This window comes from Schistocerca gregaria, chromosome 4, assembly GCF_023897955.1.
Source record: "Schistocerca gregaria isolate iqSchGreg1 chromosome 4, iqSchGreg1.2, whole genome shotgun sequence".
NCBI lineage: Eukaryota > Metazoa > Arthropoda > Insecta > Orthoptera > Acrididae > Schistocerca > Schistocerca gregaria.
The window spans coordinates 721975535-722000968 of record NC_064923.1 but is presented as its reverse complement, the minus strand read 5'-3'; the positions used below and the strand labels follow the sequence as shown (position 1 = coordinate 722000968).

Genomic DNA, 25434 nt, shown 5'->3' with positions numbered 1-25434 from the left:
AACAAGATGTCTACAAACAATTGTGTGTGCTCACCATATATAGCTCTTACAGCATATTTAAGCAATGAAGACTTGCTTTCTTAAAGATGAGTTACCCCATAACATTATTCCATATGACATTATCAAATGAAAATATGCAAAATATGTCAGCTTACTTATTTCTCTCCCCCAAAGATTTAAATTGATTCTAGGTGCAAATGCGGTTGATGTAAGTTGTTTTAGGAGTTCTGAAGTGTGGTCTCACCAATTTCAATTTTCATCCATATGGACACCTAAAATCTCAGAAGTTTACACTCTATTTATTATTTCCTCACTGTGGGCTACACTTATGATTGGTGTAGTACCTTATGATAAGCAAAACTGAATATATTTTGTCTTTTTAAAATTGAGGGCAAGACCATTAGCAGAAAACCAGTCGATGATACTTTTGAGAACGCTGTTTACCATTTATTCTGTTGCTACATGTATGCTTGGACTGATTACAATCCTAGTGTCACCTGTGAAAAGAACTAATTCTGCTTGTTGTACATTAGATGGAATATCAGTAACTCATGTGAGGAAGAGCAGAGGACTTATAAGAGTACAACTTACTGCATTTGATTGGTTAGATATGACATTATCCATTTGTTGGCTATACCATCAATCCTATAAAACTTCAGTCTATCTAGGAGAATATTATGATTCACACAAATGTCTTAGATAAGTCACGGAAAATACCAACTGGCTCTATTTTGTTATTTAATGCTTGTAAAATCTAGTGAGTGAAATTGTAGGGTAATTCTTCTGCAATCCTAGCTCTGATCTGCTCAGGATATTATTGTTGCTCAGGTGAGATATTATTCTAGATTTATATCTTGATTTTACTACCACACAGTGGTGAATTCTCACATGGGCAGGTACCCACTGGACTGACATCTCTTTAACCCACATTTGCATTTGAACAACATACCCTTGACATTTCTGAACCAATCTTTCCAGTTAAATGTAGATACTGAATGTGCCAAAATATGTATGAGGTAATCAAATCAGGTAAGGAATCTCGGCTACTCTGGCAAGAGTTCTGCACAAAATCTTGAAATTTGTGATAAAGGTAAAATACGTTAGACAAAAACTACTGAGTAATTACTTTTACTACAGAGTGCTGATGCGCGGAAAGTAAAATTTCAGACTATATAAGTAGACGAAAAGTCTCCATCCAACAGTGGTGATGTAATCTGTTTTACAGTTATTAGTGTGTACTAGCAAGCCTTGCTTTTTAAAAATTGTGATTAAGACTATACTTACTCTTCTTTCTTGCTTGGCTCATCCTCATCTGAGAGATCTGAGAAAAGGCGTCGTGATTTCTTTACGTGAACCTTTGTTGGCGGTTTGCAGGCTGGGCAAAACCAATCACCTTTTGGGACACACTGAAAAAAAAAAAAAAAAAAAAAAAATTCAACTAAGTTTTACAATTAAAATGTGTATGTATAAAAAAAGAAATACCATTTAAAAATACAAAGAAATCTGACTACTAAAAATTATGCATTATCGGGCTGATGATGTCCATCAGAGGCAGGGCACTGCAAACATCTGCTGGAGGATTATTGGAAACAAAGTAATAAGCCCGTACGTAACTGATGAATCTTAGCAGGTAACAGATTCAATGTCTAATGAAAGTGATTATGTCAACAGGAGGTACTCAACAAGTGATCCCCAAGACTACGTAATGTTGGCAATATGTTGTATGTTGCCACTGGATTGTGATTGTGTGATTGTGTGTGTGTGTGTATGTGTGTGTGTGTGTGTGTGTGTGTGTGTGTGTGTGAGAGAGAGATGGGGGGGTGGGGGGGTGAGGGGGGTAAATAAATAGGGGGGAGTAAGGGGGGTAAATAAATGGGGGGGGGGGGGGGGGCAGAGAGTGTCTTGCGTAGTGTCCCTGGTAATGTAGCAATACATCAGGACATAAGAAGAAGGGCTTTGGTTCAATCCAAATGCATGGTATACATAGGCAAGAAAACGGAGGACTCAGATTGGTCCTGAACATAAGGTGGTGGTTGTTGGGATGTTTTAGGGGGAGTAAACAGCTAAGGTCATCGGTCCCCCATTCCAAAATCAGGCGAGACGGAAATTTACGGAGCAGGTAAAACCTCAAGGGGGAGGAGACGCCCCTCCCCCCAGTCACTGAAAGAACACCAATGCGGCAGAGAACACTAGAGACAAGAAGAGTACAGACGAACACTGGACAGAAAGAAACGAAAGAAAAGAAGATGGCCGGAGACTGGTTGACTAACCATGAGAACAAAAAAGGGAAAGAGTCAACTATCCGAATACACACTAAAATCTGCATCCAATTACGAGAGACTCTAGGACAAGAGACACAGAAAGGGAAAGGTGCAGGACCTCCCTAAATGGAACCATAAAAAGGACTACCACGGATAAAATTTAAAATGTCGTCAGCCATGGAGGCATCGTCGCATAAAACCAAAGGCAACGTGCCCTGGAGATTAAAAGACTGCCGGAGGGTGCGCAGTCGGGGACACTCCAACAAAATGTGGGCGACCGTCAACCGGGACCCACACTGACACAGGGTTGGATCCTCCTGACGCAAAAGATGTCCGTGCGTCAGGTAGGTATGGCTGATGCGGAGCCGACACAGGATGACAAGAGTCCCTGCGAGAAGCCTACAGGGAGGACCGCCACACATCGGTCGTCTCCTTAACAGCCCGCAGTTTATTCAGTGAAGTCAGGCTACGCCACTCGGCATGTCACATCCCAAGCACCTTACAGCGCAACACGAGGTGCAGATCACGAGCCAGGAGGCCGATCTCCAAAGCGGGGGTGTCGATTGCCCCTTTGGTCAGCCTGTCGACACGTTCGTTCCCCAGGATGCCAACGTGACCTGGCGTCCAAACAAAGACCACCGAACGACCAGAGCGGGTAATGGCAAAAACAGACTCCTGAATAAAGGATACCAGAGGAGAAGAGGTATAGCAGCGGTCGATAGCCTGGAGGCTGCTCAGGGAGTCACTGCAGATGACGATGGACGTACCTGAGCAGGAACGCCTATGCTCAAGAGCGCGCAATATGGCCACCAGCTCTGCAGTCAAAAAACAGCAGCCAGCCGGCAAGGAGCACTGTTCAACATGGGCAGTATGAGTAAAAGCGTAGGCAGTACGATCATCTACCAGGGAACCATCAGTGTAGACAGGCTCACAGCCTGAAAATGAGGCGAGAAGGGCAAGACAATGGCGACGGAGGGCCACAGGCGGAACCGAGTCCTTGGGTTCCCGTGCCAAGTGCAGGCGGACGGACGGACGGGGCATACACCAGGGAGGTGTGGGTGCACGGACCCGGAAGGGAGGCAGAAGAGGGAATGACCCCAGTTCCGACAGTAGGGACTGGACGCGGCCAGCAATAGGAAGCCCAGACCTAGGTCGCCGGTCGGGCAGAGGGAGGACCATTGCAGGGAAAAGCAGGCGATGATTGGGATGGCCCAGCGACCAATGCACATGGACAGCATAGTCGGCGAGCAGTCGGTGGCGGCGAATCCGCAGCGGTGGAACCCCGGCCTCCACCAGTAGACTATCCACGGGGCTCGTACGGAAAGCAACAGTTGCAAGCCGAAACCCACAGTGGTGTATGGGGTCCAACAACGTCAACACTGAGGGTGATGCAGACCCATAGTCCAGGCTCCCATAATCAAGCCTGGATTGCACAAGGGCTCTGTACAATTGCAACAGCGTGCAGCGATCTGCACCCCAAGATGAATGGCTCAGGCAGCAGAGGGCGTTGAGGTACCGCCAGCACTTTGGTTTCAGTTGAGTAATATGAGGAACCCATGTGAGCCGCGCATCAAAGACGAGTCCTAAGAAGCGGCTAGTGTCCATCACTTCAAGTAGGTGGCCGTCAAGGTAAAGTTCCGGATGAGGGTGGACCGTCCGACGCCTGCATAAGTGCATTACTCGAGTCTTGGCTGCAGAGAACTGAAATCCATGAGTCAGAGCCCATGATGCTGCCTTGCGAACGGCTGCTTGCAGCCTTCGGCGACTCCCATTGTCGTTGAGCTAAATGAGATACAGAAGTCGTCGGCATACAAAGAAGGAGACACCGACGACCCCACGGCTGCAGCCAGACCATTAATGGCCACTAGAAATAAGGAAACGCTCAACACCGAGCCCTACGGGACCCCATTTTCCTGTATATAAGATGAACCAGAGGCGGCACCGACTTGCACCCGGAAAGAGCGGCGCAATAAAAAGTTTTGAAGAAAAGCTGGGAGCTGACCACGAAGACCCCACTCATTCAACGTAGCAAGGATGTGATGCCCCCATGTTGTGTCATATGCCTTCCGCAGATCAAAAAATACAGCAACGAGATGCTGACGGAGGGCAAAGGCCGTACGGATAGCAGATTCCAGCCGCACCAAATTGTCTGCAGCAGACCGGCCCTGACGGAAGCCACCCAGGGATGGAGCGAGGAGACCGCGTGACTCAAGGACCCAACACAAACGCCGCCCCACCATACATTCGAGCAATTTGCACAAAACGATGGTTAGGGTAATGGGACGATAGCTGTCCACTGCTAGAGGGTCTGCACCAGGCTTCAAGATGGGGACAGTAACACCCTCTCGCCATTGCAACGGGAACACGCCCTCGCTCCAAATGCGGTTAAAGATGGTGAGGATGTGTCTCTGGCAGTCCCTGGAGAGATGCTTCATCATCTGCGCGTGGATGCATTCCGGTCCTGGTGCTGTACCAGGGCAATCAGCGAGGGCAGCGAGGAATTCCCTCTCGCTGAAAGGAGCATTGTATTTTTCAGAACAACGCATGCGGAATGATAATGACGTCCGCTCGGCGCGCTCCTTTAGAGAGGGAAAGGCGGGGGGGTAAGTTGCAGTCGCAGAGCCCATAGCAAAGTGCACAGCAAGGTGGTCAGCAATGGCGGCAGCGTCCATGCAGACAGCGCCGTCCAGGGAGATTCCAGGGATACCCATAGTGGTCTGGTATCCATAAATCCACCGGATGCGGGACCACACGAGCGAGGGGGAGACACAGGAGCCCAAGGATGAGACATACCTCTCCCAGCACTCCTGCTTACGTCGTTCAATAAGACGATGGGTCAAGACACGGAGCCTCTTAAAGGCGATGACGGTCTCCAGAGACGGGGGCCACCTATGACGCTGGAGAGCCCGCTTACGCTCGCAAATAGCCTCAGCAATCTCTGGCGACCACCAGGGGACAGCCTTCCTCCAAGTGAGTCCAGAAGTTCGGGGGATGGCAGCCTCGGTCGCAGAAGTAATTGACGTGGTCAAGACACGGACCACCTTGTCAATGTCACCCTGTGGGGGAGAAGCAATGGTGACAGTGGAAGTAAAAGCCGGCCAGTCAGCCCTGTTGAGAGCCCAGCGGGGCAGGCGCCCAGAAGAATGACACTGGGGTAGTGACAAATAGATGGGAAAATGGTCACTACCACACAGGTCAGGATGCACTCTCCAGTGGAGGGAGGGCCACACTGAAATGCGTGGGAGCACCGGTGTCGGTGTTCAAGAAGCTAAGGTAGAGCTGAGCCAACACATGCTCCACGGCACAACCGCGGCCATCGGAGACGGTCCCACCCCATAGAGGGTTGTGGGCATTGAAATCGCCCAGAAGCAGCAATGGTGGCGGGAGTTGAGCCAGCAGCGCAGCCAAGACATGTCGGGGGAGCTCCCCATCCGGAGGAATGTAAACAGAGCAAACAGTAATAGCCGGCGAGAGCTCAATCCTGACAGCGACTGCCTCTAAAGGCGTCAGAAGGGGTACTGGCGAGCTACAGACAGAGTGGTGAACAAAGAGGCAAACTCCACCTGACGCTCGTTGACAGGCAGCGCGGTTCTTATAGTATCCCCGATAACCGCGAAGGGCACGGGTCCGCATTGCTGGAAACCAAGTTTCCTGAAGAGCAAAGCAGACAACAGGGGAAACACTCAGAAGCATCCTGAGCTCAGGCAGGTTGCGGAAATAACCGCCGCAATTCCACTGGAGAATGGAAGCAGGAAGGGACTGGGAGGGCGTGAAGGCGACTAAGAGGCAGACGGTGCCTCAGAGCCAACGGCCGCCACCGCGTGAGAGTCAGCTGCGTCCATAGGAAAGGCCCCCAAGGGTTCCGTGGAGGGCGAGATCCGCGGTAGAAGCGAGGATCTCCACCTCATCCCCAGAGGCAGAACTATGTACAGCAGGCGGTACTGAAACTGCCGGAACGTCCTCCTTCTTGGACATGTTCCGTTCCTCCTCCTCCTCGCGTCTGTCCTTTGGGTTAGAGGGCTGGGACAGCTTCTCTGAAAGAGCGTCGGAGGCTGACGACGACGCAGAAGCCTTACGACCAGCAGGTGGCGGAACCTGCAGCCACTTGCTGACATCCGGCTGGGTAGGAGAAGAAACGGAGGAAGGGAGAGAGGAACCGGCAGAGGCAACGCCGGCGGAGAAAGAGGGGGAGGGATCGAGCCCCCCGGTTTTTGAGCAGATGTCACTCCCGAAGCATGCGCTGGGGGAGTGACGGAAGAGGGTTTGCCCCCAACTGCTAAGGGGCAACAGAGGAAGGCTTGCCCCCAGACAGAGATGTACAGCCCCGAGGCCCCACTGAAGGCGGCACTGATGAGGCGACAACTGCCGCCCGCGAGGCTGCAGCATAAGATGTTCGAAGTGGGACTGGATACAACCTTTCGAATTTTTAGTTTTGCCTCGCGATAAGTAAGCTGGTCCAGGGTCTTAAATTCCATTATCTTCTGCTCCTTATGAAGAACAGGGCAGTCCGGCGAGCATGGAGAGTGGTGTTCCCCACAGTTGACACAGACAGGCAGAGGCGCACATGGAGAATCGGGATGAGAGGGGCGTCCGCAATCTCGACATGTGGCGCTGGATGGTCAACGAGAGGACATATGCCCAAACTTCCAGCACTGGAAGCACCGCATTGGGGGAGGGATGTATGGCTTCACGTCACATTACCTTGACCTTCTCAGGCAATACAGCACCCTCGAAGGCCAAGATAAAGGCACCGGTGGCCACCCTGTTGGTCTTGGGTCCTCTATGTACATGACGGACAAAATGCACACCAAGTCGTTCCAAGTCGGCTCTCAGCTCGTCGTCAGATTGTAACAAGAGGCCGGGACGGTAAATAATCCCCTGGACCCTATTTAAGTTACTGTGGGGAGTGACGGTAACAGGGAGGTCTCCCAGCTTATCACACAAGAGCAATGCCCGTGACTGGGCTGGGGAGGACGTCTTGAGGAGGATGGACCCATTCCTCATTTTAGACAACCCCGCCACTTCCCCCAACTTATCCTCCAGGTGTTCCACAAAAAACAGAGGCTTTGTCGTAAGAAAGGAGTCACCATCAGTCCTGCTGCAGACAAGGTATTGTGGTACATAAGGCTCCGGCTTGGCACTAGATCTGCGTCCCTCCCAAGGCGCAGCCAACGAGGGGAACGACTGAGGGTCATATTGCGCAGCATCAAAATCAATTCTGCCTCGCTTAAATATGCTGGTGGCAGTGCAACCACCAGCTGGGTGTGATTTATTGCGCTTCATTGCGCCACATCCACCCAGATGCCACCTACTCCCAACGAGGGCTCTCCCCAAGGGCGCACCCCAGCCAAAGCAACGGGTACCTGGCCGATATCCCGTTGCCCCAGACAAGATGGGCACATACTCCTTGGCATGCATGGGGAGGAAACAACTCTGGCATCTGTAGTGCGATCCCTGCGTGGTCAGGGGGCTACCACCAAGAGGGTACATGACGACCCCACCACAACGGACTGGCTAACGTGCTGGATTTTAGGTATTGAAAGGGTCCACAGTTGTCATGGGCGCTAAGAAGGGGAGATGAGAAAGAGGCAACCCAGAAGACGTTGGGTGTAAATCCCGCCACACGACAATAGATAGCATGCAAGATGGTGGTGCATGATGGACCAATAGAAAAACACCACGTAAGGCGTCCTTCCCCAAATGGCACGCACTAACAATGGAAATTTTGAAAATTGGAGGTCATACCCAAGAGGGGACCATCACATAAGGCCGAAACGTTTGAGACTCCTTTTAGTCGCCTCTTACGACAGGCAGGAATACTGCGGGCCTATTCTTACCCCCGAACCTGCAGGGGGTCTGAACACAAGGAAGCTCGTTCCGACACTGTGTCAAGGTAAAAAAACAGCAACAGGGAAGGGCCAACGGAGTTTAGCAGTTTTGTGACAGAGGGAGATGCTGGTGATCACGATAGAATACACTTTATCAAGCTATAACTGTGGCACTGTTTAGAGCTTGTTAAATGTAACTGTCATTTTTTGGCACAATAAGCGAGTGTAAGACTGTTTTAATCTGCATACAGTGAAGAAGGGTGATAAGTGATTGAGTAAAAGTGTTTCGTAAACCACCACAAAGGAAATTACTAGAATTAAAAATGACATTCCTTCAAAACATGTGGTCGCTAATGTTCAATCATTAGCCCCTGTCATTCATCAAGGTTATGAATCTGGCAAATCTGTAACCAGTGCTTCTATTATGTGCAGAGAACATCTTCATCTGAATACACAGGCCGTGCATTTCATATACCTACAGAAAAATACTACTGATGTGCGTGCCTCCACAAGCAACCTCACCAAGTTGAGAAGATGTGTCACCAATAGGTTCTGTGATCGGTCTCACTAATGCAAGGGAGGTGTTGAAATGGATTTTGTTGAGGAAGCAGCATTCTAATTTTGTAAGCATGCAAAGACCCCCATCTTTCCTGGATTTTTGGGAGGATTTAAAAGGTTTTGCAAGTGGCCTGAACATTTACTTCACTTAACACTACTGAATCTCTTCGAATAAAATAAACATTATTAACATTCTACATCTTTGTTCTTCATGTCTACATACTTGGAGCCCTCTGCTGCTAGACAGCTCCGGGTTGTAGCTTGTGGTACTGCTGTGTGTAATCTAACTATGTGCGTGTGAAAACAGTGTGCTATAGTCAAGTTTTGAATTCAAAGAGTTTGTTCACACAGGGATCACCTCTCCTTCAGAATGACAATGTCAGACCACAAAAGACTGTTATGACATCTGTACACTCTAACTGATCGTCCTCCATACAGTCCCGATTCGGCCCCCTATGATTTTCATCTGTTTTCAAAACTTAAAGAACACTTTCGAAGGGCTTCACTTCGATAGTTATGAAGTGGTGCAAAAAGAGCTGAGGTTGTGGCTCTGTCAACAAAATGAACTGTTCATTGAGTCTCCTGAAAATAAGGGGGTGCTGCCTTAACCACTACAGCACCTTGCTTGGTCTCTACTGATACAGCACAAGATATTCGAAAGCTTCATCCAGGCCACACACACACATTCAGTGCACCCTTCGAGGGATTATAAGAAATTAAAGCAGGGAATGTGATTCCATTAAATACAGTGTGTTTTAAAAATATTCAAGTGATTTTGCAAGACTATGGGCTGATTGTATAAAGCATTTGACCACCTTAGATCAAGCTTAACTTGGGAATCTGCATTGTATAAACATCAAACCCAGATCATATTGAAACGGAGCAGGATCATATTTGACTGGTGAAAATTCACCAATTAAAGTAAGGTTCAACTGTTTTGAGCCAACGCAAACTACTGAAATAATAAAGAAGTTGCTGTTAACAAAAAATAGTAAATGTGTAACTAGGCCACTCCCATATTGCTGAAACTCTAAATATTTTTTCTATCTGTAAGGTTAGGTTAAGGAAATTATTGCCTATGTACATACGGAATGCAGATAATAATTTATCTCATAACAAATCTTGGAGGCAACTCTTAGTTTATGTGATTAGTTTAAAAGCATTTTATAGACACATACTGACACAGCAATAAAGGAAAGGAGAAAATAATCAAATACAGATTTCTGAGAGGGAGGGAGGGAGGGAGGGAGGGAGGGAGGGAGGGAGAGAGAGTGTGTGTGTGTGTGTGTGTGTGTGTGTGTGTGTGTGTGTGTGTGTGTGCATCATAAAAGACTGAAATGATTTTCTGTTTATTTTCCTCCATTTTATAGCACAACACATTCAATAATAAATGCTGTGTATCTGAGATGTGTGTGCAATAGCTGCGACAAAAGCACAATAACTGTGTCAATAGCCGAATTTCACCATGTTTCCAAGCATGTTTTGTACTAACTTAGATCAACACTGAATCTCCTTTGGTGGATTCAAGTTAGTATTGTACAACAGAGAAGAGTCTTTAACAGACCCGAATTTCTGAGGTAACACCAAACTTGGCCTCCATTTAGCAATATTAATTGGCTCTATATATTCTACATGAATGAAGCTAAGAGACTTTAAATTACCTTCAAAACTAAAAAGTTTTTGTCAACATCACTTGTTACATGTTGGTTCATATGGATGCTGATAAGAGGGGAGGAGGAGTGCCAGCAGCTTCAATTGTATAAAATCTTCAAATTACTTACAGGAATGGAGCAGGCTGATGTCTTTGACAATAACTGATCTTTCAATCTCTTTCTGGCCAAGGACAAGCAAGATTCTAAGTGGAACCTACTTCAAGATGTGTTGACTTCCACTTACCAAGCATGGTGATACACCGGTTAGCACTCTGGACTCCCTTCACATAGAACAACAACAGTTCAAATCTGTGTCCGGCTACTCATATTTCAGGTTTCTGTCATTGCCCTCAATAGCTCCACAGAAATGCTCGAATGGTTCCTTTGAAAGGGCATGGCCACATTCCTTCCTCATCCTCTAAACAAGCTGAGCTTGTGCTCAGTATCTGACCTCAATAGCAAAGGGACATTCAAGCCTCCCTTTCTTGACTTCCATTTACTTTTGATTCAATGACTAATTATATGTGCAGACAGATGGAGTTGCCATGGGACACCATTTTCCCCCTATTAATGCTAAACTTTTTATGGCAGATTTCAAGGAACACACCATGATGGTGGTGCCACTGAAACCTATACTCTTTTTCCAAACATGTAGACGATTTTCTTGTCTGGCCTCATTGCAGTGAAAAGTGGGGAGGAAGGGTGAGGGTACAATGGGAAATACCATTTATAGGAACCCACGTCACACTTATTTGTATCTTCAGGCTGGTAGTTGTAACCACCCGGCTCAGCACGCAGTATTTTGTATCTTGGTTCGTAAGGCTCTTGTCATCTAACTCTGAAAGTTTGCCAACTAATTTAGATAACCTCTTCGGCAGAATGGTTATAGTGCAAGAGACACTACACATGGGTTGAGCTATCAATCAATCATGTCTCGGATAAGTGATGAAAATAACAAGGTGACAACTAGGTCTACAGCATTTTCGCACTATACAGGTAGAATTTCAAAGAGGACTAATTGTATCTTAATTTTATCCATTGTTTTTCAGTGATTTGTCCGCGACTGTTCTACTTTCGTAAAATGAAGAACAAACCGCCTTCAGTCACAAGTTGTGTTTATTTACTTTATTTTAATCGTATTCTACACAAACACTATGAATGATCAGCAAAGAATGTCTTGGCTTTTGGGGTTAGTGTCTACCGTATCTCACGCAACTGTCGCATGTCATACATTGATTGAACCATCACGTCCACGGAGCACCAGTGTGTAGAATTGAAGTATCACACATACTCACATCAGTAAATCAAATCTGCTATTGCAGAACATTGTTTTGGTATTGATCATTGTGCGGATAGCAACAACACAGAGATTCTGGCATGCACTTTCAGCTATTGGGATTCTGCTATTAAGTAACCTGTTGAGATTTAAGTTAGAATGTGAGCTTATAAATAGAATATAGGTGGACTCTTACATATAAGGTAACAGCAATCGGGCACTTCTTACAATGCTATTTATTTATTTATTTATTTAAATATCAACGTTACCAGGTTCAAACTGATAGGTTCATCTCCAGACAGCTAGTTCATGTTTTACATCTGCTTTTGCCATTTGTTTTCCCAACTGCTGAAACTTCCTTGTGGTGGTACCCTACAACCAAAACAAGATGTGAGACAATGTCTTTAACTGTAATTGTGCCTCACAATTATTTTAAGTAATGTAAACAAATTAACAAAGGGAAGATGTTTCGGTTACTTACAATGAAACATCTGAGTCATTATGTTCCAGTGCAGACTGCTTATGGTCTTGCAGCAACAAAAACTGATGATCTTGTTTTTGGTGTGTGTGTGTGCACATTACGATCTTGCAGCATCGAAAACTGTATGGAAAACTTTTTTATGTACATATATGCAGACTATGTCCACACGGTTTTCGCTGCTGCAAGATCATGGGCAGTCTGCACTGGAACATAATTGTGCGGATGTTTCATCGTTCGCAATCGAAACATCTTCCCTTTATTAATTTGTTTACATCACTTAAAACTGTTGTGAGGCACAGTTACAGTTAAAAAGACATTGTCTCACATCTTGTTTTGGTTGTAGGGAACTACCACCTCAAGGCAGTTCCAGCAGTTGGGAAAACGAAAGGTGAAACCTAATGTAAAATGTGAACTAGCTATCTGAAGATGAACATGTCTGTTTGAAACTGGTAACGGCAATATTTAAATAAATAAATAGCATTGTAAAAAAGTAGATTGTTGCTGTTATCTTCTATTTAAGAGTCAACCCATATTTTGTATACCGCCAAGGTGTCAAGTTTTTGACAAAATAGCTTATAAATAGAGACTGACCAAGCGAAGGGCAGGATTCCAAGCAGAATTTACGCTACTTGCTCACCTGATGGCAGTTCGAAAATAACTCCAATTTTCTTACAATACAATTACAACACAATCAAAATAATCAATGCTACTTACTTCAAGTTTTGGTTTCAGACAATACAAGTGGTAGCCTTTGTTGCATCCGTCACAAAGCAACATGTTTTCTGCATCTCGTCTTCGTCTGCATACACGGCACACAGCATTCAGAAGTGATTTTGACCACTGAATACTATTGTCTGCCAAATTAAAAGGTAAAACATAATTGTAAACTCGAAGTCAAATCCAAACTGTGACTCTTACATGGTGAAGAGGTCATACAAACCTAAGGTCAACAGATGAATATACAGCTGTGAGAAACTGGACGATGCCATCAAGGACACTTCCCATCGGTCTATTAGAGATGAGTTTTCACTATTGGCTTCCTCAACTGAAACATTTTGCAATATGTGATTTTTTATTCCTTCATGATTCTGTAACTTACACAAATTAATAACATTATAAAACAAGAAGTAATGCAGAAACAACACAAATACAATTAAAGGAGACTAATTATGAAAGTAAACTGGCTACAAAAGAATATATAGAAAAGTGCTACTAACAGCAAAGAAGTCTCTTAACAATAAAATTATAGATATAACAGAAAATAAGATAAAAGCATCCTGGAATGTCACTAAACAGGAGACAAATGGAAAAAAAACTAAACAGGAAAACATCCTTTTACATCAGAACGGTATTATAATACAAGAGCCTAAAAAGGTAGCAAACTTTGCTAATGAGTATCTCAGCAATACAGCCACCAAACTCCAACAAAAATTTAACAGAAAACAGCACATACAATCAATAAATTATGTTCCAAACACAATGATGCTGCAACCCACCACCACAGAAGAAATAACCAGCACTGTTCAGAACCTAACAAATAAAACCGCAACAGATATAGATGAAGTGCCTATGTGCCTTCTAAAGGACAGTATAGAAAGTCTCAAAGAGTTTTTAGTACACATCATAAATGAATCATTCATCACAGTAACTTCCCAGAGGCACTGAAATATGCAAAGGTTTTGCCCATACTTAAGAAAGGTGACCCAAAAAATATAGAAAACGACAGACCAATATTTTCATTGTCATCCTTTTCAAAAGTAATAGAAACTATAATGAAAAATAGACTAATTGGATATCTAACAAAATAAATCTTTTATGCAAAGAGCAGTTTGGTTTCAGGCCTAACAAAAGTACACAGGCCGCTATAGCTCAATTTACAAACATTGTTCTTGAAGAACTAGATAAAGGAAACCAGTTAATAGACATCTTCCTAAACTTCACCAAAGCTTTTGATACAGTCGACCACACAATCCTGCTAAACAAACTGGATGCACTTGGCATAAGAGGAGTAGTAAACATATGGTTTCACTCATACCTGAAAAACAGGGTGCAATGGGTAGAAATCTCTCACACTAACAACACTCACACAATAAAATACCTCTCCGATCCAGAGTATATTAACATTGGAGTCCCCCAAGGGAGTGTGCTTGGTCCGATACTCTTTCTGATATGTCAACAATTTTCTGAAGAGTATTAAACTTGGTGAAATCGTACTGTTTGCTGACGAAAGTAGCATCCTACTCACTGATGCATCACAGAACATACTAAACAATAACGCTGAAGAAACACTTACGCAAGTGTACAACTGGATACATAACAACAAACTTACTTTAAATGTAAACAAAACCAATAGTATCAGCTTCCACACCAATACAAAAATCCATTGGTAACTCTATAAAAGTGAAAGATGAAAGCATAGAATGTGCCTCAAAAACAAAATTTCTGGGGATGTATATTGATGCTCAACTAAAACAGACTGAACATATTAATGCCCTTGGAAAGCTAATAGCATCAGCATGCTATGCCCTTAGAATAATAAAATCGGCGTGTAGTTACCTCATCCACCACAGCAACTTACTTTGCATATGTGCACTCAATCATTTGTTATGGAATAATCTTTTGGGCAACAAATACTCAGAATATGCAAACAATCTTCAAACTACAAAAAAGAGCCATCCGAATTATGACAAATAGTAACAAGAGAACGCACTGCATCGACTTGTTAAAATCTATGGGAATCTTGACTGTTCCCTGTGAATACATTTTTCAAACAGTGATTCACATAAAGAGGAACATCAATCAGTAACCAACAAACAGTTTCCTACACGAACGTGAAACCAGGACAAGTCACCACCTATATCTGAGCAGAAAAAAAAACAAAAACACAATAGTGTACTATACAATGAACTTTAACTATTCAACAAACTTCCACAGAATATAAAAGATAGAAGCGAAAGACATGCCTTCAGACACAGCCTAAAAAGTTATTTGTTAGAAAAGTGTTTTTATTCTGTCAAAGATTACCTGGAAAGTAGGTAAAATTTCATTGACAATGTGACTGATTAAGTACTGTAACTAGGGGGATCTCTTTGGTATGTTGAATAACAGAGTGGTACATCATGTACAACCATGACACACAGTAAAACAAATAATTGTAATTTACATTTAGGAAATGCAATTGTACTTATATATACCCTTGTGTCTGTATCATATAATATTATTTGTTGACAACATCCATGAAGTCTATATTGTCTAAGGACACATAGAAAAAATAAATAAAATAAATATAAATCACTTCATATAGTAATGAAACAAAAATCTGGATATGTACAACAGAAGTAAAATCTGGTACACTTATTAGATTGAGTGCACTGCACAGTACAACAGCAATCCTGCTCAGTAAAACAGTATTTGCATGGAAGTGCTAAAAATGAGGAAAACTTCTGATAATTGCTATAAGAATATTCCTAAGTACTGGGTACAATATATCAGCAGCTGTTTTGAGCCCTCACATTGTTTTTGGATATAGCACCAACCCAGGTGTTCATGAGCAAATTCTGAATCTTGCAATGTCACCAAAAAAACACATACATATTGTTACTGGATCAACCAGAAACTGGAATTGACAAAAGCTTCTTGGCAGAACCAAAACATTAAATATTTTCAAGCTAGCAAATGAAAAGTAATAAGTTCATAAATGTAAATACATCTACCGAAAAGGTTTTACCCTTGTGGAGAATTATCCAAAACATCCAATATTATCCTGGACTGGAATAACTTAACCACACCCTTTATCCGTTCTTCAACTGTCACTGTGACTGGAAACAAGGAATATTCTACCCAAAATCCTTGCCATGACTCTCAAAGTGATATTTTGCCATCCACCTGATCCACTCCTTCCCTTTTTACTGGGGTCTGACCCATGTGGCAAACATCCACCCTACAGACCCACCAAGCAAACATCCACCCTACAGACCCACCAAGCACATAATATTTCAGTCCCATTACAGGCATATTCTACTGATTCCAAGAAAGTTCATCATTATGTGCTTAGTATCAATAAATGTGAAGGGAATGGAAAAGTAAATGCAACAGAGTTGCGTACATTTATTTAATAACAGTTTAAGACCTCAAGTCATCACAGGAAGAAGAATTGTGAATATGATTATCCAAGGACAAGGAATGAAAACAGGTTGGCAGGTCGGTAACATTCCAACCTTCATTGCCACGGGGAAAAAGTATTATGACTGCAAAACATTAAACAAAACAGATTTTCTTTTGCTTTCCACATAATAATTATGGACAAATCTAAATAGTATCAAAAGCTTACATTGTGAATGAACATGATTTCAACATTACAAATGCAAAACTGGAAATTACCTAGTGGTTTCTGAAGATATCTCCTATCCATACAATGAGCGAGCTGCAAAATTGCAGTAGCCAACCTCTTGACGGCAGGGTGCTCAGCGACGCTCTCTTGCTGGTTCAGAGATGGGTCATTACCGAGCATTCGTCCTGGATCTTTATAACTCAGTTCAGAATCAGGTGTTGTTGATCGGCTGTCTGGAACTGTAACACAGAATTACTGCTTTTATACAAACAGAACAACATGCAAAACAAATAAAGTAAAGAAAGCGAGAAATTAGCAAATCTATTAATTCCATGGGGATAGGTGATCAATTGTTATTTATTGGAGGAGGAAAGGGGGGTTCAGCATTAATGAAAAACAATCTTTTTTCCAACATTAATTTTGTTGAATGCTTCACTGGTAACTAAATAATTTATACTGTCTTCATATATAACCTATACCATCAGGAGTAACTGCTAAACTTTAAAAGCAGTAGCTGGTCGACACCAGACAAAAAGGACAGACCAGCCACTCATTAAAATCTTAGCTAATTACTGTGGGATAGATCCCAGATAATACACAACCTTTATCCAAAATCACCTTATCTCATCTCATAAACTAGAACAGAATACAAGCTGAGAGCTGTCGAGTTGTCCAAATACGAGTATTTAAAGTATTCAGTTAAATGTGGTACACAGAAAGGCCGGTATGCGAAAAACAAACTGATGTTTGTATCATTTCAACTTCCTAACCTTTGTCACATTAAAACCACTTCTTTCCATCACAGTGATTAGAAGGCTGTTCATCATATTCAGATACTTGTTTTAACATGCTGCATGTCTTTGTTTTAAATCTCCTGTCACTCACTGTGCCACTGAGACACGACTTTCCTCCTCAGCTATTAAGTAATAGTGTGCAAGTGTATGACATACTATATTGGACTGTGTTCCTTAGTAGTCCCAGGGTCTCCACTTGCTGTAATTCTGAAGTAACTTCATGCCCTTCATAACGAAATGCACTTCTCTTGCTAAAGGGGAAGATGTTCTGTATTTAATAAACTCTTTTGTCTGTCAGTACTTCTGAGTGTTGTGAAGTACACTATGAGGATCTGAGAAAATAAGAAATTCCTCTGTTGGTCATAGACATCTGATCCAATTGCTTTAGGATGGCATTAAAAAGACAACCAAATTCCATAAACGTCCTAAAAACAACTCTCAAACCCATACTCTTGCTTTAATCAATAAATGTTAAGTTGCTCAACTCTTCTAACAACGTATAGAGTGTCTGCCTAAAAACAGATCGGGAGCCCAATACATTTTATACTAAATACTGAAGGTTAATCCATATGAAATAGCCAAAAATCAATGACAGCAACAATATCTCAGGTGTAAGAAAACTGTACAATGCTTTAGTCAACATGTAACCTTGACAGAGTCACTTAGCAGTGCAGGAAGCTGGGCCATTGGAACACCGTACTTTTGGATCGACCATGTCACTGATAGTCACTCGTAAATTTTTAACCCTTTCCACATAATCTTTTTTTCACCCTTTACTGCCACTATACTTTTAATATTTAAACTGGGAATAACCAACATAACATATAATGGAATTATGCCAATGCTAACTCCAAAATAAACAATAGAAAATCCGGATGGAACAATGACAATTTTATGAAAAGGATAGACTGCTTTTCACTATATAGTGAAGGTGAAAAGAAGCAGGGGGAAAAAAACTGCTAGCAGTCTTTTTGTTGTGTCTGCAACTTGACATGACTCGAGTAGCAATCTATGCTTTTCATAAACAATAAACCAAATTACACACACAACTCCACTATTGCCAGTCCCAAGCCCAGGCCCTCATCTTGCAAGTGATGAGGAAGGAGCAGTGGGAGGGATAACAACCTTGTTTCCAAAGCTGGGTCCATCTGGCTCTGGACATTAGCAGCCTGTCAGATGTCCTGTACTGCATTACAGAGAAACCCCAAAATCTAGATATGTCCAGTACTATGGTCAGCATCTATTGGTTTTGTGAGCTCAGCTGTGACTGAATCTTCTGGAACTCAAAATTCCAGTAAAAATTATGAAAGATCCTTTGGATTTCACAGTCAAAACCTCAACACGAACCAATAATCACGACAGAACATTGGGAAAGAATCCACTACCCTGAGCTCCAGTCAGTATGCCTGGGTAATAGTCCTGATCACTGGATTTCAGAGGGTAAGACATCTCATGAACAGAAGCTTCGGAGCTTCTCAAAAACCCTCAAGACTAAGGGAATATTTTACATGGGAACACTCAACACAAACATACTACAGAAAACCAGGTATATTGAAACAGCTGAAAAACACCAAGGATAAATTCAATATCAAAATTCTGAAAATACAGGAAATACGATTCTCAGATGAGAACCACTTTGACTTGGAAAAGTACAGAATACACAACCATAGCCACCGCGCGGGGTAGCCGCGCCATCTGAGGCATCTTGTCACAGTCCGCGCGGATGGAAAACCATGAGTGAAAAAATACTGAGAAAGATCTATGGGCCAGTTCAGAAGGAGGGGATTTGTAAAGAGATACCAACAAACGAACTGTGTCAACGGACAGAAAAGAAGGGCAACGCACTATGGACACTTACATAGGATCAATGAAAACAGACTAACCAAGAAGATTTTTAACACAGTGACAACTAGTGCAGTGAAAATCAACTGGATATAGGAAACCATGGAAGATATCCAAAAACTGAACCTCTCCACAAATGATATGACAAGACGAGGGGAATCAGAAAACAGAAATTTCAGCAAATGCTCAGAGAAGAAAACAGGAAAGAAGTGGGCAGAAGAGAGGAAGAAGAAAAGCAGCAAACATTTGAGGGGTTTTAACGGTAACATTAAATTCCCCGTAAGGGGAACAATTATGAATTACACGTACATTATAACACTGAAAATGTCATGTTCTGTCTTTCAATTCATGTATTTTGTCATTTAGGCCCCACATTTCTTCAAAGCACTTACCCAGAGTCCTGGTTTTCTGGAACACATGTTGCAGCAGTAAAGTTTTCTTTCTACCACCTTTTACTCTGCAGTTACTGCAAATCGCACAATCCTTATTGTTACAATTTTCACTAGAGTAAATGAAAGAGAGCTGTTTTGAGTCTTCAAGACTCTGCCAGTTCAGTTCTTCAACATCCCTGTGACAACTCTCCCACGAGTCAAACAAACCTGTGACCATTCGCACTGTTCTCCTCTGTATGTGTTCAATATCCACCATTCGTCCTATTGGGGTATGTTTCCCACACACTTTAGGAATATTCAAGAATGGGCTGCACATGGAATTTGTAAGCAATTACCTTTCTAGACTGACTGCAGTGCCCCAGTATTCTACCAATATACCAAAGCTTGCCACCTGCTTTACGTATGATGAGCCGGTGTGATCATTCCATTTCATATTTCTGCAAAGTGTTACACCCAGATATTCGTATGCGTTGGCCGATTCCAAATATGACACATCGATATTATAGTCATTTTCTCATTTTGTGAAGTCCATGATTTTATTTCTGAACATTTAAAGCAAGTTGCCAATCTCTGCACCACTTTGAAATCTTATCAAGATCTGACTGACTACGCAGCTTCTTTCAGACAGTACTTCATTATAAATTTCATTCGGCATCTCTTCTATCTATACCTCTATAGGGTATTCAACTGTTTTCTGGAAACAGTCTTAAATGGTTAAATATATCGTTTTATGGTCATAACATGCTTTTTCCCCCTCTTGAATTTCAGTACTCTTTTATAAAAACAGAAATGAAATTCAAATAATTTGAAAGCCCACTAAAACGCTCCATTCAAGGCATGTGATGCCCATGTTACTGGCTAGCTCACTGCTGCTACTGTCACAATGCTAATTCTCAGTGATGTCTTGTTTTGGAATTGACATTTTGGAAAACAAATTACAGATGATGTGTAGTATCACACTGTAAAAACTGTTGAAAAATTGTTTGTTTCTGGGTGTTCCACAGAACCAGGAGGCATGTAAAAGATGATCAACTGTACTGGCACTATATCAATATCCACGTTCTCTTACTTACTTAACAATGTCTTGCACTCTGATGAAGTTAACATTAATTTACCTCCAAGACAGACTTTCACACTGTTACGAAGTAGTATATTATCATTCAACAACATTAAATTCTTAGTAAAATTTATCATTATACCTGCTACCGTGCACATTATTTGGTAGCCCAGTTGATAAGACTGTTGGACTATCAAATATTAGAAGACGATATAAGTAGGTTGCTGGTTCGAATCCAACCAGCAAAAAATATTTTTACTTAGTGGTAAAACAAATCAACAGTCCTCCATATGAAAACCAAATCACAATTACAAAACTTCACCACACTGATTAGAAATGAGTATTATTGTGTTTTCCTTGGCATTTTCATGCACTTGCATTAGTAATAGCTGTCCACACGTCATATTTAAAAAGATATTTTCTAATGAATGTGGCCACACACTCTTTACTTTATTAGAAACTTTTTATTTTTTTTTTTAAATCTTCACTGTCCCGCTAGGATCCATATCGTTTCAGATTTTTGAAGTTTCATCATCTTATGTAGTTGACAATCTAGAAATAAGATATAGACCCATTCACAGAATGTTCTATGATTTCTTAGTTTTGAGTGAGTTTAATGATGTTGCAAGGAGCAGAAAAGAGTCCCCGTCCTGGCACTTACTACCACTCCAAATGAGAGGGGCAAAAAACACATCAACTTCACACAGTTTCCACTATCAGCATTCATTAAATTTCTTTCTACTGTTACTTAAAAATCATCACTAAATGGCTAAACCATTTGCAGAAAAAGTATGTAAAAACCCAGTAACTTCGTCTCACACTCCTGTCTTACTCCTTGTCTGTGACATCACCAGAGTGTCAGCCACTAACACGGCGTTTTCGATCATGTGATCAAATCTTTATGTTTAATGATTTTTAAGCTTTAATTACATAAAATTAACAGATATTTTGTAAGAATGTTGACTGTAGAAGTGATTTGAATGTTTTAATCACTCAGAACAACTACAATCTGAACCATATTTTCAACACAGAGAAATAGCCTATTATGCAGTAGTCTGTTTCTTTAGAAGTTTCTTTTCAGTGCTTGTGTACCATGGATGGTCTCTCCCATTATGAACTGTTCTGCTGGGTACATACCTATTCAGTGAAGTGTCAACTATTTCTTTAAACTTGAGCCATAGTTCCTCTACATACTACACACATTTTTTTTTAACACTAGAACCACGAGACTTTTTATATACCTAAAATCATGGCAGCAATAAAATTGTAGCTGGCTTAAAGGAGACCACTCACTAAAAAGCAGAAGTATTGAGTTGTCAATAGGTACACACAGAATGAAAGAAAACTTGCTAACCTTTGGAAAAATCCTTTTTCGAGCCAGAGTACAAATTTCATTTAAGGTCGTTTTTGTGTGTGTTTGGATTCATTTTGGGACTACTACAGCAGAATATTTTTTGGCACCTATTTTTCAAAATAGATGGTCTCTTAATTCTTCCCTAAAGTTCTGTAGGAGTTACTTACAGCCAATTACTTCCCCATAAATGCTCTCTACAGAAACCAGGCACTTCTTTGGGTGAAGTCCTATGTATATGGTATTTATCACCTCCATCTCTGCTAGTTGCTTTCACAAAATATTTTCCAGCCGTCTGGTCCAGTACTATCTGCCCTATATTTCATTTTATTGCAGAATTTTACAGTTTCTGAAAAACTTTTGAGATAGTCCAAATTACTACATTTAGATGTAGCAAACTGAGAACAAGAACAATTTTGTTTTCCTTGCTTTGATACACGGACAAGTTTGAGTCGTTTCTGTTCACTATGGTAGTTTAATAGAGTGACGCTTTTGACACTGTTATTGATTTTGGTATCACCCTTCTTGAATGGCCCACTGCACTCCACTAAGCTTATAAGCCAATTCTTTAGTATTATGGCCACGAACAATGGCGTGGAAACACCTGTTTTCAGATCTCTTCCACTTCTAAGGGATGATGCCAGAAATCTCACGATTACCTATTTAGAAAGGGTTTGATCTTCTAGTTGATGTTCATCCTTTTCCAGGCATGGAAATCGGTTCAACAGATATTTATTTGATGTCTACATCTGATGCTAACTCAAATCTAATGACAAATTTATTATGTGTAAATCTGCATGTGGCCTTAGTGGTAAAGAACTGTACATGTGACGTTTTGTTCCAGATTGTGCAAGGAACAACTTTCAATGAAATGATTCCAAATTCCTGACACCGAAAGAAACTTGACTGTTTTGTCTTATTTACCTTTGTGCCCAGATACCAAAGCACAAATATTCATTTCAAAATCTCATTTTAGATTAAGCAATGGGAATTTCATGTAGGAGATTCTATGATGAACAACCTGCAGTCAACATGTTTCAACCACAGGCATACAGAGGTGTAACAAATGCAACTAGCCCTGAAAGAGAAGAAACAAATACTGTTGTTTCCACGTTCCCTATGGGCATCGGTGGTCTCTGGGCAAAATTTACATGTTTAAGTGTTGTGTCATCTAGGAACAGCTGCCAGGAATTAGCAGTCCTACAAATTTTGATGTCTCTCTTTGCAAGTTGCACTGGTCCTTTTGCCTGATATGACAGTTTGCTTTTGTGGTCTTCCATACGCATTCAACATATAACCCCAAGTTAATGATTTAGGAGTAAAGGTGACCACTATCCCAAGTCACCTATACTTTTCTCAATTTTGGATTGGAAAAATAAGTGAAGGTAACTAAATTTCATCCCTTCCTCAATGATATGCTCAATTGGATGGAAGTGAGATATCTGTGACTGCTGAAACTTGTCTGCCCACATCACAATTACTGTCACTTTATACAGCACAGTCTGGAATATAATTGTCACTACCAGTTTCTAGTTGTCTTTCAATTAGAGTATATTTGGACTCCTGTTCTGAAACACACTGCACACTCTGAAACTCTCTGCAGATGTTCTTATGTCCTCTTCTGACAATTTAAAGGCCATTTTCAATATCCGTATTCATATAACCAAGCAGTTTCGGTGTAATGAGATACAAAAGCATGGGAAAGATATGTAGGAAAGTTACTGCACATAATTGTGTCCATAAGGCAATTTTGATTGCTATTGTACATTATTGCACAAGATTCTGGGCTTCTGAAAACAGGCATATAAGATACTGACTTACCTTCATGTTTAATGATTTTCTCAACTGGAGTATTACTGATCTGATCATTCTGTAACAAGAAATATATTTGATCACTTAAAGTACAAGATACAATCGCCCATAATAATAATCGAAATGAGTGAGCTAAAATTAAACATCTTACTCTTTTGTCATTCCACAATTTATTTCTATCTCCTGCTCTTGGTATGTTATCATATTTTCTTTCAAGAAGTGCCGTTCTCCACTCTTGACGTGGTACCTGCAATCGAAAATGAAACAAATGTTTACTATCAATTATTAAAGACAGCTACATCATTGTATCTCTGTTCTACTTAAATGAGTCACATTAGTGAATGCTGAATGCAAATGGTGATACCTTCAATGCTCCCAGACCGCCAAGATGAATCTTTTCCTCTAGTTCCAGAATGCAGTCTCTGACATAAAGTTCAAAAATTTCAATTATAGGTGTTCCAGGCGGAAAGCTAAGATTTGTGTCATCATATTTTGTAACATTTCTGACAGGTTTCCTTTGGGCCAGTGCTTCATTTACATCCACCTATTAACAAATATTATACAAAATGAGGTGAAAACATTTGATATCATATCATTCACTATTTGTATCGACATTCTTATATTAAAATGTCAATCCGAACTAAGTTATATACCTTTTTTTTTAATAAATATTCATTTACTTCATGATAAATTAAAATTCTGTTTCTGACAACACATACAAGTTACCTGCAACACAGAAATAAAGAATGGTGGTTCTTACATATGAAGGATTCAACTTGTGTGTAGGGCAGCGAGGAAAATTCTCCACAATATACGGCTGTTCGTGTATTAGATTCTGCCGCAATTCACTCTCCCGGATGCCTCGACGATTAAGGCTTCTTATAAGGTCTCCTATATCTTCTTCACGGCAGTAGAAACTCCACACAACATTCTGCCTTGGATTATGTACAGGACATGTACTACTAGCAGTACACACTAACAACTGTGAGGATAATCTTCCACCGTCATCTTCGATGCTGCTTTTTGAATCACGTCGGGCTGTTAATGGTCCATTCTTCTCCAGTAGTAGCTTCTTACTGGGACTGCCTGGAGCTGAGATGCGTGCTGACAGCACATTCTCCTTGAAGAAAGAAGTATTATTACTTGTTTAACTCTTTAATGTGTAGCAATGCATTTACTACTTCTATACACCTTCAAAAGCAACTGTTTTACAATTTCACAAGCTACCAATGAAACTGAATTAACATACACCCTTTAGACATAGTAAACTCATGTTTAATACAACTTGTTTTCTAGACAGGCTCCTATCATACTGCATAGCAAGTTAAGATTCTACTCATTTTTAAAAAGGTTCTTTTAGACACACTATGAATATCTGTGTGAGCAATGCAAAATAATCCAGAAACAGAACTTAAAATAAATTACTACACTGAATGTACTGTATTATCTGAAATTACATGTGTTCATTTCTTTTACCTTCATACCATTTTTTTACTGCTTAAAATCTATCCAATTTTAATTAAAATGTGAAGATGAAACAAATAACTACCTGAACTTCAATTTTGTGATATGTCAAGGATCTAGCTTGAGCTCTTGTAGCTCCGAGAAATGGTGATTTCATAGTCTCTCTTACACACGTCTGTACCAACATTAGTCATATGTGGTATCGATCCTCATTCTCCCTTCTTCAATCAAATATTTCCCCCCTTCTTCCTCCTAACAGAGCTCTACATATTGAGATGTAACCGATCATATTGTAGACAGTGCTATGTTACCTTCTCTGTCCTTCCACCTGATGAA

The 25434-nt window shown here is 41.5% G+C and overlaps 1 protein-coding gene across 9 annotated transcripts in view; it reads right to left on the bottom strand.

Annotated features, from left to right (window-relative positions):
- The window catches only part of LOC126365910 (bromodomain adjacent to zinc finger domain protein 1A), a 132897-nt gene that overhangs the window by 42128 nt on the left and 65335 nt on the right, over nt 1-25434 (bottom strand). For 6 of the 9 annotated variants that reach the window (XM_050008644.1, XM_050008645.1, XM_050008643.1 and 3 more), the window contains 8 exons: nt 24395-24754; nt 23999-24178; nt 23786-23881; nt 23644-23692; nt 16437-16625; nt 12997-13101; nt 12771-12910; nt 1285-1406 (listed from right to left, as the gene is read on the bottom strand). In XM_050008644.1, the coding sequence (XP_049864601.1) occupies nt 1285-1406; nt 12771-12910; nt 12997-13101; nt 16437-16625; nt 23644-23692; nt 23786-23881; nt 23999-24178; nt 24395-24754 (1241 nt within the window). Of the gene's footprint in view, nt 1-1284; nt 1407-12770; nt 12911-12996; nt 13102-16436; nt 16626-23643; nt 23882-23998; nt 24179-24394; nt 24755-25434 lie in introns of all 9 variants that reach the window. The other 3 variants (XM_050008637.1, XM_050008636.1, XM_050008639.1) reach the window with 1 other exon arrangement.